The sequence below is a fragment of the Stegodyphus dumicola genome, chromosome 2 (assembly GCF_044657685.1).
Source record: "Stegodyphus dumicola isolate Sdum_Otavi_A_Nest chromosome 2, ASM4465768v1".
Lineage (NCBI taxonomy): Eukaryota > Metazoa > Arthropoda > Arachnida > Araneae > Eresidae > Stegodyphus > Stegodyphus dumicola.
Window position 1 is genome coordinate 90,858,945 of NC_140769.1, and position 14,109 is coordinate 90,873,053.

Below are 14,109 nucleotides of genomic sequence, written 5' to 3' on the forward strand. Positions count from 1 at the left end.
AAATGCAAAAAGGTTCCATTGATTGAGGATTCTAGATAAGCATTTCTTTAAAGACAGTCAGCGTGTACACACATATTTCAAAATTTTTCTCATTTCAGATTTGCAGCTGTTGGAACTGTTTCAATTTTTCCTTCCTTTTAGAACTCCTTTCAAGATTATAATAAATATCAACAATGTATTCATCCACATTTATTTTGGTAAAGAAGGTGCCCCTTTTCAGCTGCCAAATTTAAGAGGTGACAGGAGCACCTCATAAACTGCAAATCTGAATTTTCTTTTCTTAAGATGCCTGCAACACCAGTCTTCAAGCCTACCATTACTGGTGCATTATCGGCACCAAGTGCTAAGCAATTATCCAAAGGGACTGCATTTTCTTTTAAAGTTGTAATAATTAGCTGTGCTATATTAAAGCCTGTCGAATGTCCTTCTAAAGTGGGGACAGAAAGTAAACTGTACTCAATTTCTGAAGACTCTGGATTAAAAAAAGAAACAACAATTCAATACAGTTTTGAATCGGTATTATTGCTTCCATCCGTAGAGAGGCAGAACGGAGCTGTTTTAATGCAATCAATAACTGAAGATTAATTTTTCAAATCCATTTTTTTTAACAATTGCACCTGTTTTGGTCCTTGCACTTGAGTATTTCTTAGCGATTTCACTATCGGGAAACATTTTTCTAAATAAGCGTGATCCGATGCATTCAGTGGCAGGTTGTGCTCCAGTAAAAAGTTATTAATGCAGAATGTCTGGCAAAGAACAGACATTCTGCATTAATAACTTTTTAGTCCTTTGTTTCCGAAGAAAAATTTAATTTTTCGTTTTTTTCAAAACAACTCATGTTGTTCTTGTGTTTTTGTGTATGAACATTTTTGAGAACATCCGCCCTTCCTCCATGCGAAATCGAAAAACCGCAACAACAGACGGTACGCATCGCAAATTTATTACATTTCCTTGAGGAAATAATGGAAGAAAGTCAACTGTGTACGATTTTTGAAACGTACACGAGTATTTCACCTTTCTTGCAGAGATAACAAAAGATGACAATTTCTAAAACTATTTCCTGAAGGCATGTGTACTAACTATGAACGAATTAACTAAAGAACATACAAATAACAGCCTTGAGCTTGCTTTGTGCTCATTGGCTGATATATGCCAGATGACACGCAGTGGAGCTCGATGCCCATTGGAAAACTGGAGAAGGACGTTTCTGGATACGTATGCACTCACTCACAAAGCAGAAAAAATTCTCATCTGATTCACAAGGTTTTGTTTTAGATATAATCTAGATAAAATTCAATTGCTTTCAGATGTCCAAAATCCCCCCCCCTTTTTTTTTTTCTTTGTTGTTCATATAACGAAGTATTAAGCCAAGTTCCATAAAAAAATCGTAAGAAATTTTAAGAAAAAGAAAACATCGGGAGAAATATATTGTAAATCGGGTTGGCGGGAGACCGGTCGAAAATCGGGAGTATCCTGCCTAAATCAGGCGAGCTGGCAACTCTGCAATTCCATTCTTGTTAAACAGTTTCTAACAAAGAAAAGTGTCACAATTCTCATCCACATACCTTTTAACTAGATTTCATACCTACAAACTACTTCTCCTTCTTTAAATTTAAATTTTTTTTTTTTTTTTTTTTTTAATAAACTGTGATCAATACTTTGCCTTTAATTCAGTGATAAAACAGGAAATTTCTGTTTGCATTAGAAAATGCTCAACACTTTCATATAAGCTTCAGTTTTAGAAATGTCACCATGTTAATGACTTTTTTTAACTGAAAAGAGATCATTCATGAGGAATCAGTGAACTGCATAATTTATAGTAATGTAATGGGTAAATTTCTGAAAAGAATTTAACACATCAGGCCTGGAGAATGCTCAGTTGAATAACTGGTTTCTGTTGCACAATGTTCCAGTTACAGAATTCCATTCTCATCAAGCAGTTTCTAACAAACTAGCAACACTTGTCAAAATCTTGTGTCTTTGAGACTTCAAGGGATGACAAATAATGCTGTTATTTAGTCTACTTTATGGCATACCTAACCTAGTGGCACATAGCATAATACTTGTTTGAATCACCATCATATTAAGTCACAAATGATCTGCAAATATATCTTAATAATCAATGATTGTTTCATTTGGGAGAAGGATGGATGTGAGCACCTTAACATGTTCTGGTCAATTACAGAGCTGTCTCAAACCTAAAGTGTTAATGCCTTGCAGACCAGAAAGGTTTATTACTTCTTATGGACTGTTGAAATTGTTAATATATTTGTGAATGGGAAATAATTGGAATCTTAATTCAGTGCGTGATACTATCTATACCTTTTACCTCCAAATCCATTCCATGACACTGAGCTTCATTATGATGCAAAAGGGATTAAATATGAAGATTTTCAGCTAATAAATCTAATTAAAAACTGGTGGTGATTAGTTGTCCTATTAGTAACATTTTGTTTTTGACCTATTTTAAAATTTATAATGATTCCAAATAATGAGAGTTCATGACAGCCATTAAAGCTTTAAATTCCTTTCCTTACATTTTGTCAATTTATGGTTTACACATATAGAAATCATAATATTTATAATAAATCTTGGAAGATACTTATGTATTAGTGCTAGCACATTGGCACAATTTCGAGAGATGCTCTCATGGAAGCTACTAAATGATATTTGTCTCCTACTTGCTTTTCCGATTAGAAAATACATGAAAGACCAAGCCAGCCATGACCTGCCTGAGATCAGCGTACAAATGTTTTGTGTCTTTAAATATGAAGCTAGGTTAAGTGATGTATGTTTAGTAAAACTCTTAATCTTTATAATAAAATATATCATAAATATATTATACCTACATAAATATGTATCACAGAACATTTGCTTAGATACAGCTGGGATAACCTCTTGTTAATGTTATTTTGCACAGATTTTTTAATCAAAATTGTCTCTGAAGTAATGTGTTATAGCTCTGTTTTGAGATTTAGAATGATGTCAGACAAAATTTATATTTTCCTAGATCCAAATTTTCCAACTTAATGGAAATAATGCTTTTTCACCACATGAAGTAAAATTCTGAGATACCAGGTGCTAGTTGATAATGTTCACAACCTTAAAAAAACATATTCACGAACTATTGATATTTATTGTAAGCAGAAAATAGTATCAAAATTTGAAAAGAAAATGTCGTTATCAATTTAAAATACTAATTTTAATTATTAAATTAGAATTATGTAGTATATTAAAAATATGAAATGCTTATACTTTGTTATTTGAAACTGTTACACACTAGTGGAAATACATCAGCTGTTACACACTAGTGGAAATACATCAGCTGTTAATGCAGTAGTCATTTGCAGATCATGTTGCCTGGATGTTAGGAAAAATTCCTACTTTGACAAATATCAGATTTTTACTTCTTAGCCATTGATATGTAACCCTTTTAAATAGTCTGGAACAACCGACTCAGAAATCATAAAATAAATTTACAAAAGTCACCCCTCAAAAAATGCAGAGAGAAAAATTAAGAAATATCTGTAATCTGATTTTACAGATCCAGGTTAACATGCTTAACAATAAAAGCATAACTGGAAAACTAATAGTAATAGGTTCAGTAGCTCAGCATAAAAGCTGACATAAATTTGCGTCTTTACAATGTAAAATACATGATTAAAATTTGAAATTAAAAATTATAGCATACACTTTAGCAACTGTTACACACTAGTTGAAATACATCAGCTGTTAATGCAGTAGTCACTTGCAGATCGTGTTGCCCGGACGTTAGGAAAAATTCCTACTTTGACAAATTTTTTACTTCATTCATTTGAAAACAGTGATACCTAGTTTCAAATATTTTAAAAAATCAGTAAATTTCTTCTTGAAAGAAAGGATACATAATGTGTACATGAAAGTCATAATAAAGATTTTTTAATGCTGCATTTCTGAAAAATTAAATGCCAACTATAAAAAGCCCACTGAGAAATACTGGTTTTATTTCAAGTAGCTGCATGGTTTTCCTCATGCAAATGTGAGTCGGACTTCTAGAAACTCTCTAGGAAGAAAATCTTTCCTCCAGACTTCCTGCCCCATGCACCCATTTCACTTTCACCACAGCTAGATGATCCTCCTTTCTCAAATTCAAAAATACATATAAGTTTACCTAATTTACATTTTTTTTAATGTGTCTTATAATTTAAACAGAAAAAGTATAAAAAATTTTAATAAATACCAACACTTGAATAAAAGTAAATTTTAATATCCATAAACTAAAATTAAATACATAACAGGTAAATAAAAAGCTGACCACATTCTCCCTGAAACTTTGAAATTCCACCCCAGGGGGAATTCCCCCATGACTGAGAGCCCCTGCTCTAGATAGATAGCTCTTACATATTTTGCTACAACAATTAATCCAGTTAAAAAAAAAAAAAAATTATATCAGTCACACAAAGACCAAAAAATCGTAAAAATTACCTTTCGTACAGATAAAATGTATTTTAACCCTAATAATCCACCATGTCTAGCCTCCCATTCAGGTCTACTCAATAACTGTAGCAAAATCTGCAGCACTTTTGCAACGTGATCTTCAGACATAATATTCGTTACTGCACCTAAAACTTGAGCACAAGTTTCTCGCACTGGAGCTATAACCTAAAAAGGAATCAAAATGCCACATAACAAAAACTATACAAATAAAATAATTATCTATAGATTACTTTTGTTTAAAATTATAAAACGTTTAGAAAACTAAAACTATTTTAAGATTTATTCATAGAATGTGAATTTGAATGTGTATTTGCAACATGTTTATTATACTGTCTGAATGGCTATCACATGAATAATAAAACTGATTCAGTTAAATACGTTATTCAATAATAGACATGTCTCAATAAAAATGACTTCATATTGCTGGTTTTGATCTTATATGTTTGACATTAATTACAGAAAATTATTTTGTTACAATTCAAAGCTTAACTGACAGCACTAAGCCACTTGGACAGAAATTTATCATTGTCATCTAAATATTTATTAAATATTTAATATTGTACATAAATTCATGCACTAAAACTTTTATTATTACGATCATCCTCCCTTTTGGGGTCATTTTGTATAACATTTATCAGTTTGATTAATATTAAATACATTCATAAACTTCATATTCATAAATTCATAAGCTTTGGGTCATTTTGTATGACATTTATCAGTTTAATTTATATTAAGTACATTCATAAGCTTCCTATTCATAGAATTGTAAGCTTGGCTTGTATTCTAACCTATTTCAAAATATTTTTCTGATACCTTTTGAATTTCTGTTGACAAGATGAGCTATTTAACTTCATATGAACTTTTCAACATAAATATTAAAGTTGTTCTAATTCTATTACTTTTTAAAGACTGATTCACTCAACTAAAACGATTTCAATAACTTTACATTTAAAACAGACTTAGGAATAAAAAAACTGCTTATTAATATCACAGAGCAATGTTGCTTTATATTTCTTTAACTATGATTTTGAACACATTTTCACAACATGTCAATCTGCAGCTCCCATGTGCATAAAAATTTTCAGTTTTAATGAACAACAGCATTACTTTCATACGCTGATATTTTTACAGAATATGATTTCCCTTTCAAATGATACCATTTTGTACCTTTGACTTCTTAACCATCTTCTACTTATGCTGTCAACTTTGTAAAGACATGGTAAAATGCAATTCAAGTTTCTACACTTTTTTTTTAATTTTGAGTATTGTGTTAGATTTAATGAATTCCACTGGTTTTGTGTTATGAACTCATAAAAAAATTCTCTTTTCTAAGCAATCATTTGGGATTCCAAAATAGACTTAATTCAATTTACATTAATTTTTATGGGGAAAATTGTTTTGCTTAAAAAATATTTTGGGTGACTAACTACCTTAAAAAATGAATTAAGTTTATGAACCAAGATTTCACTACATAAACAAATATTCTTTAAACAGTAGGTTGTAAAAGTTATACTCAGCATTTATAGAACGGAGCAATAATTAAACTTTTAAGAGACTATACTTAAAACAATTCATTTGAAAGTATTAAGATCAAAGAAACATTACTTTGTAAAAGACCAATCAAATAAAGAAATGAAAATACTAATTTCACATAAAAATATGTACCCCTCAAAAAATTAAGTACAATATGTACTTATATACATCATGAAAAGGATGAATTTGATAGAAATTAAATTATGCATTAAGTTACTATTTACTTAATGCAAGACTAAAATATTCTGTTATGTCTGTACTTCATATATTATAAATTATTCACCATAAGCTTATGTAACTACAAATATATCTTATTATAGAACATATAATATTGATTTCTTTAATACATTAAATTGATTTAGAAGAAACAACAAATTCAGTAGTTAAAAAGAAATTGCTTAAAAGTACTCTTACCTAATGCAAAAAGATTATAACTCAAGTCAGGAGTGGAGAAAAGTATACTTGAAGGCCCAATGCAGAAATTCTATTTGCTTCATCTAACCCGTTATGAGATCCTGTGCAACAATATTTTCATCTCTTTCTGACATGATTTTTTATGCAATCTACTAAAATCAGTAGCATGAATGTGCATCTATCATTACAGTGTTATATGCACATATACTGACATGATATGACCATAGTAGTGATCAAATTAATTTCAGAGCATTAGATGTGCTAGAAAACATGTACACCCACTGAAGAATATAATTCCATTATTTCAAACAGCTTTAATTTAGAACTTAAAGAATGATATATGAATATTAATCAGGAAATGAAACTTATGGAAAGATCATTTCGCTTAATTTGTATTTCAAAATAAAACATTATATATGTCAATCCATTGATGACAACTACGAACAAATCCCATTTTTGTCCCCTTTTTATTGTTTTTTGAAAATTTCTACAGGGAAGCTGCATTTTCCTTGCACAAGTAGAGGTGAGCAGAACAACAGAAATTCACCAGGTATACATACAAGTAAAGTCCCCGCACACTAACTTTGCAATTCCACTTCAGTTTTTAGGGTGAACAACCCCAAGGCAGTCCAAGAGTCTACCACAATCTCTCGAGAGAACTTTTGCCCCACTACATATTTTGAGTGCTCCCCTTGCTGCACAGACACCATAGGCTTAGAAATATCCATACTTTCTCCAGGATTCAAACCTGGACCCATCAGTATGGCAGTAAATGCTACTAACCACTATACTGGTTAGGCAGTATGCTCTGCAAATGAGAGAGGCACAACAAAAGATTATAGCCCTGCCTGTATGATATGCTAAAAAAAACTTTTTGGTTTGTGATTAAAACTAGTTCCCACTCTTGGCCTAGGTTAACAATCCTTTTCTTAATTTGCATTGCATTTTTTACTTATTTTTACACATACAAATCTTTTCTTTAGACTATTCAAGATCTTTAAATATATATAAAACTCATAGTACTTGCGTATTAATGCAACCAGCTTGGAACAGTTAGGCAAATTTTTACATATGAAAAGATAAACATTACTTATCAGGTGCAAGTTGGTGGTTTTCATGCCCTCCCTTTTTTTTATAGAAAATTTCCAAAATATTGATATTTATCATAAGTTTGTAATCTTTATCAACATATAAAAAGAAAAAAATTCTTTAGCAATTTAAAATACAAATCTGAATTATTAAATAAGGATCACAAAACTCGGTAACAGTGGTTATCAAGAAAATGCATTTCCTCATTGTTCCCTTTAGAAAATTTTCAGCAAAATTCCTATATTGTTGCAGAAATTTTACCACAGTTTCTTCTATTGTTGGCAAACTCCACAAGCCCATACTTTTAAACTAAGTTTAAGGCAAAAAATATCCCTATTTGTCCATAAAAAACCATAGGAACTTGGTACACAACAAAAAAGAAATTATATGAGAATGACGGTGTTCCCTGACTGAGGGATTATTATGAGGATGGTTGTCAGAGGAATGGTTAAACGTGCATGGTTGTCAGAGTTTGACACATTCTGAAAATATGGCAATTTCTAAAAAGGTTGTTGCATTAATATGCAAGTACCAAACTTATTAAGTGGTTAATTAAAAGAAAAGATACAAGTCAAACAATTATAAATAAATTTCCTACTTGATCAGATATAAAATCTCCAAATCTATCCAATGCTAAAACACAGGTTAGTCTCAATGCTAAATCTTCAAGCCATAACTGATTCAGAATTTCCATCTGCAATACAAAGAACATTTTAATGAACTTCAACATATATATATAAGCAGTCGCTGCCAAGAAAATCTGCACACCAAAAAGAGTTCTCAGAACTAACTAAAGTTTTACACATGTGAGTAAAACATTGGTATAAATAAATGAGTCCAAAATCAAAGCAAAAGGATACTTACTGAAAAAAAAGTAACGGAGGTTCTAGTACCCTTCTGAGTCACTTTTAGCATTTATATGATGCAATACAGATGTGCATTGAGGCAATATGGCACAGGAATTCCTGTGGCACCCTTATTGTGTATGGCCCTTATTGTCCTGTTGAAAAATGCTTCTTGGAAGCCCTACCATGAATGGCAACACATGTGGCTGAACGATGTTACTAATGCATAGGTGGGCTATCATGAAGCCATGGACCAATATTAAAGGTGACCAAATGTCATACGCAATGGCAGCCCCTACCATCACACCAGGTGTAAAAGTTATGGGCCACTGTAAAGTGAGGGCAGGATTGAGGCATTCACTTTGAGGCTTTTATGAATGCACGTATTTGATATTATTGGCCAAACTGAATTTTGATTTGTCACTGCAGATAACCAAGTTCCATTTGATTGTGGTCCAATCCCATCAAAAACAACACAATCAACCATTTCAAACAGAAGCGATGGTAAGTGGGTCCCACTTGCAACACATGTACTGAGCATGTTTAGTAAGGCATGTTACAATGGTAGAAACACAGGGGCCCTTGCTGAAATGCTTCCTGTATCCAGATGACATGGTGTGAACATTTTGGACAATATGAAGGTCTTCTGAAGGCATCCTGAGTCTGGCCACCATGTATGAAACTTCTCTCTTGTCCATTGGTTCCAGTACCTCCTCAAAGTCAGAACAACCTACGTGGCAAACTACACATAAAGTTGACTAACCAGCCTTCATCATCCCGATGATCTTTCTCCTCTTGTACTCTAAAAGCTGATTATATTGTCTTCGAGGGAATTTGCAATGACACTTTTAGTGAAAAAAAAAAATCCCTCTGCAACGTATTAAGTACAGCAAAACACCTCTACATATTATTTTTTTTTTTAATGTGAAAGAGATCATGTGCAATTCCTTCTCCATTATGCATCTTAAAATCATGCTGTACTGCTGTTTGCATATCTGTCTAACATGCATCTTCATGCCAAGTTCCATTATGATGTGGCAATTACTTTTTGGAGCATCAGTTTTTATGGCAATGTATGTATATACATAAAAATAAAAATACAAGCAGATATATGCTTTAATATTCAAAGTTAATGTTGTTTTTGAGATTTCACTTTGATAAAATGATTATCTGCTGATAATGTACAGTTATATGGCAAAGTTATATGTAAAATATGAATTTTTCTTTCATACACACTGTAATAAAATAAGGTGAAAATTTTCTGAGAAGTTTATGCTTTGTTTTAATAATATGCAAATTTTCAAAGCATAAAGCTTCTCAGAAAATTTGCATATTATTGAATGTTGAATATATAAATTTGTTATTAAAAAAAAGGTGGTGTATAAAATAAAAGTGAAAAGAATTGAATTACATTTGTATGATTCATACATAAAAAAAATGAAACTCTACTTAAACAGTAAAAAAAAAAAAAAAAAAAAAACTTTACATCTTTTCTACATTTACCTTTTTTTGTACTTTTATAGTACTATTTTTAGTACTATTATTTAGCAAATTGTATGCAGCCCCCTAATAAAAGTATTAATTCTTAAAATTTGTTTCAATTATTAGAAAACTTAGAATTTTCATACATGGAGCTATTTCAATATAGTATCACAAAAATGTTATCAAGTAAATAGTATTTATACTGGAGTCTTTTTTTTTTTAAACCAAAAACAGAACAACCATTCAAAACTATTTCAGACAAGAAACTATACCTTCTATTATCTCACAGATTTATTTATATGATATATACAATATTCAATAATAACACAATACACACTCCAATGTAGATTTTAAACACTATGCATAGAAAAATTATGTGTTTAAAGCATACACTAACAAAAGAAATATGACCTGATCAGGAGAAGCATCTGCCCGCTTTCCAGCACTCTTTCCATGTATGCGAACTATTTCTCTCAAAGCAGTTGCAGCACCATGCCTAATATCCCAGGATGCATTTAACAGATCATGAACCAGAGTATCGCTAAATGCTTCAAGAGGCCACTGCTTAGACTAAATAAAATTAATTTAATATTTCAATAAACATCTCAAATGAAATAAAATAATAAGAATCACAGTAATTATATTAAAAAAACTGGCTAAAGAAAATACTATTCTGCTCTTAACCAATACACTGCCATAATCTCTGGGCATAGTGGATTTATTTTCAGAAAACATCCTACAGAAAAAGTTAAGATATGCCTATTTATATTTTAATAGTATATTTTTGAATGCATGAAAACTCAATAAACATATCAACAAATTTCAAAATACAAGTAAGTTGATTATCAAAAAAGGAATGAACACATCCACACATTATGCTTGTATGAAAAACTAAAATAACATTACAAGGTAAGAAAATTCTGTAATCTTAACAACATCAATGCCAAAATTTATTCGAGTTCCAAACCTTATTTCAGTCATTTATATAATTAAAAAAAAAACTTTTTTGTAGGAAATTTTAAAATTTGAATTACACAAATAGAAATATACATAATATATATAACCAAGAACATAAAACTCATATCACGGTTTTAAAACAAAAACAGATAATTTGCTTTCTGTTTTTCAACTTATATAAATTTACTTATTTGACATGGTTAAGTTTTTATTATTACCAATTATTTGCATTTGGCAGTTTTTTATTCATCTAATTTCTACGTTTTTAAGAAAAATTTTAAACCTTTTTTTTAATGACATGCAGCATTCACAATTTCACTGCTCCTTTAAACACATAAAACTAAAAATTCAATGAAGGTAAAAAAATTATTATAATTACCAATGGTTAAACTGGGTGGATGAAATTAAATTAAAAAAACACAATTTAGAACAAAAACACATATAAACACAATTTAGAACAAAAACACATATAACACAACTGCTGAAAGAACTAAAAATGCGAATAATTATGGTGTTTGTTGGTTATCTGTCAACTGAGCAGTGTCTGTCAACAGATACACTGCTAGAAGTACAATCTGTGACTCTGACTCTTGTGAGCATTATGTAACCCTAGAAGCTGTTCTAGAATTCTTAAACAAAGATGAGATGCTTATTCATTTTCTTTTTCTTGTTAATGTTCTCCTTTTTTAGTGGATGGATAAGGATAGTGAGCATGGCTTCTTTCATTTAAATGCTAACTCTCATTGTGACACCAGCATTCATGAGCAAACAATGGTATGCACATGGGAATCATCCAAATGGAGGAATAAGTGGCAACATGATACAGCTTGACATCACTTCTCTTCTCACTTGCATTGGCATATAACCAATAAGTATAATAAATTTTTAATAAAATTAATGGGCAAAAATATTTTTAAATACAAAATGAATTAAACATTAACATATTTAAAATAAAATCCTTCATATGAATAATGCATATATTATGGATTATCTTAACAAACATCAAAAACAGCACTGCTATAGTCTTGCATATATCTTTATATACATAAGCGGCTAAAGTGCGTGTTGCCGATAGTTTATTGTTGCCACTTGGAAAAATGAGCTCGGAAATTAATGTTTCCACAGTTTTTAATTAACATCTTGGCCGATTAAAGTCGTAAAAAGATGAGAACGGTATCGATGGATTCGGAGAATTTTTTGGAATCCGAGGATGCGCGTCTCGAATTTCAACTTGCCGCCGTTCCGTAGATATTCAAGAAAAAAGAATTTTGCGCGTAGCCAAATCCCTGTAATAGGGAAAACCCAAGAAAGTATGTGGAAAATGTATGGAAAACATCGTGGAAAGTTAGTTTTTAATTAATATCCCACCTAATTAAAGTCCCAAGAAGATGCGAATGGTCAAAATGGCATGCCACGGACCTGCGGAATCTAATGGTGTGCTTTGCTAAGCCCGGGAGCCAGCCATTTCAGAGGAGATGATGTTACTTCATCCCATATATATATGAGGGTCAAGTGTCTGTTTGTCGCCGATAGTTTATTGGTTGCTTGTGTAACTGTACTAGCCAATGGGGTGAAGTTGCCACAGCACAGGGTTGCCGTTTCAATTGAGACCTAGGCAGTTTCCTGTAAATCTTGCCTTTGCTATTCCCATCAATAAGTCTCAGGGCCAAACGCTTAAGCGCGTTCGCATTTTTTTACCCGAGTCTGCAATTGGACACAGTCAACTTTATGTTGCCTGTTGAAGAGTTTGTGAAAGAACGGACATAAAATTCAAAATATTGAATGGTCCTCTTGCAAGGTGAGCTTAAAAATGATGGAAAGATCTACACAAGAAATGTTGTGTACAAAGAGATCTTTGACATGTGAATTAACATTTCATTATTTAAATCATTTTTATTGATTGAGCTAGCGGTGGGCTCTTAAGAAATGTACCGCCAGTGGTTTCCTCCATTGTACTCTACTTTAAGGAATTAACCAAGTAGAAGGGGAAAACCCTGTAGGGCAATAAGCAAAGGGGCATCCTCGCCGCCTGCCCTGGGTAATTCAGTTTGAATTAGCACACACCTTTGCACAAATCATTTTAATTACAATTTATAATATCTAGAACAGCGGTCATGCACGAGGACTGTCTAAAAAGTATCTGACGTTCAGCCAGGAAATGTATATTACATACCCAAGTAGCACAGCAACGTCGTAATGATGTTGCAAACTCGTCGCGGATGTCGTTGCAAAAACATTCCAATATGTCGTCTTTAAGACGCCCAGATGTCCGCGAACATCTACTGTTTTGCAACCGTTGTACGTCTTTGCAGATGAAGTTTTTGTCGCATAGACGTCGTTACTGCGTCTTTCGCAGGTGATATTTTGGTTTTGAAAGCATCGTATCACGACGTCTTAAAGACACCTAAATTTTCACCAAATTTCACCTTTTTGCAACAGTTGTGAAAATGTCATTATTATGTCCTTGTGTTACATATTGATTTATGCAGAAAAATAAGCTTAATAATAGATATTTTTTTTTCTTCTTTTTTGAAATTTTGTATTCCTTGTATATATCTAAAGTTCCAATATTTTATCATTTCCTGAAAACCAGAAGATAATACAATTTTTTTTTTCTTTAGAATAAATATGCATAATTAATAATAGCCTTATATATCTTCAGTACTTTAAAATATATATTTTTAAATAACTTAAATTTCAAGTCGTGATTATTTAAGATTTCATCATTTTTTCCCCTTAAACCTTTAGTATGTAAGTGAGAATAAGTGAAAGTATGTAAGTGAAAGTGGTTATTATAAATATATAACATTAATAGTAGGTTTTAAGTAAATAAAACTCAAGCAGACATAAATAAAAGTAAAGATATGTGGGTAAAAAAAGAGCGTTTCTGAATATAACAGCATTATCACATTTATTTCTGTTAAATCTCAGAGACATTGAAAATTGCCTCCGTCATGATAAATTAGGAAGTGGTTCTTAAGCTAGCATAATATTTTACCCGAATTCAAGTATAAATTTATTCGCATTTTATAGTAAAAAATATAACCATTAACTTCTATATCTCCAAGATATCCAAATGAAACACTGTATAGAGTAGTTAATAAATGTGATCAAAAGTATTTCTTAAAAAAATATACCTAAATCTAATTACAAAAAAAAAAAAAAAAAAAAAAAAAAAGAAAAGAAAGAAAGAAAACTTTTTACATTCATATCTAAAATGAAATAATAACCTAACAAACAACATACATGACAGCACTATTTAAGAAAAAACATGAAATGGCAGTGTTTGAAAGTATAAATAAGTAGAAAGAAG

At 31.2% G+C, this 14,109-nt stretch overlaps 1 protein-coding gene across 2 annotated transcripts in view; it reads right to left on the reverse strand.

The window, feature by feature from the left end:
• The window catches only part of Hel89B (histone acetyltransferase 1), a 224,698-nt gene that overhangs the window by 159,775 nt on the left and 50,814 nt on the right, over positions 1-14,109 (reverse strand). For both annotated transcript variants that reach the window (XM_085810877.1, XM_085810878.1), the window contains exons 8-10: positions 10,251-10,409; positions 8,111-8,206; positions 4,465-4,641 (exon numbers count right to left, since the gene is read on the reverse strand). In XM_085810877.1, the coding sequence (XP_085667003.1) occupies positions 4,465-4,641; positions 8,111-8,206; positions 10,251-10,409 (432 nt within the window). The remainder of the gene's footprint in view (positions 1-4,464; positions 4,642-8,110; positions 8,207-10,250; positions 10,410-14,109) is intronic.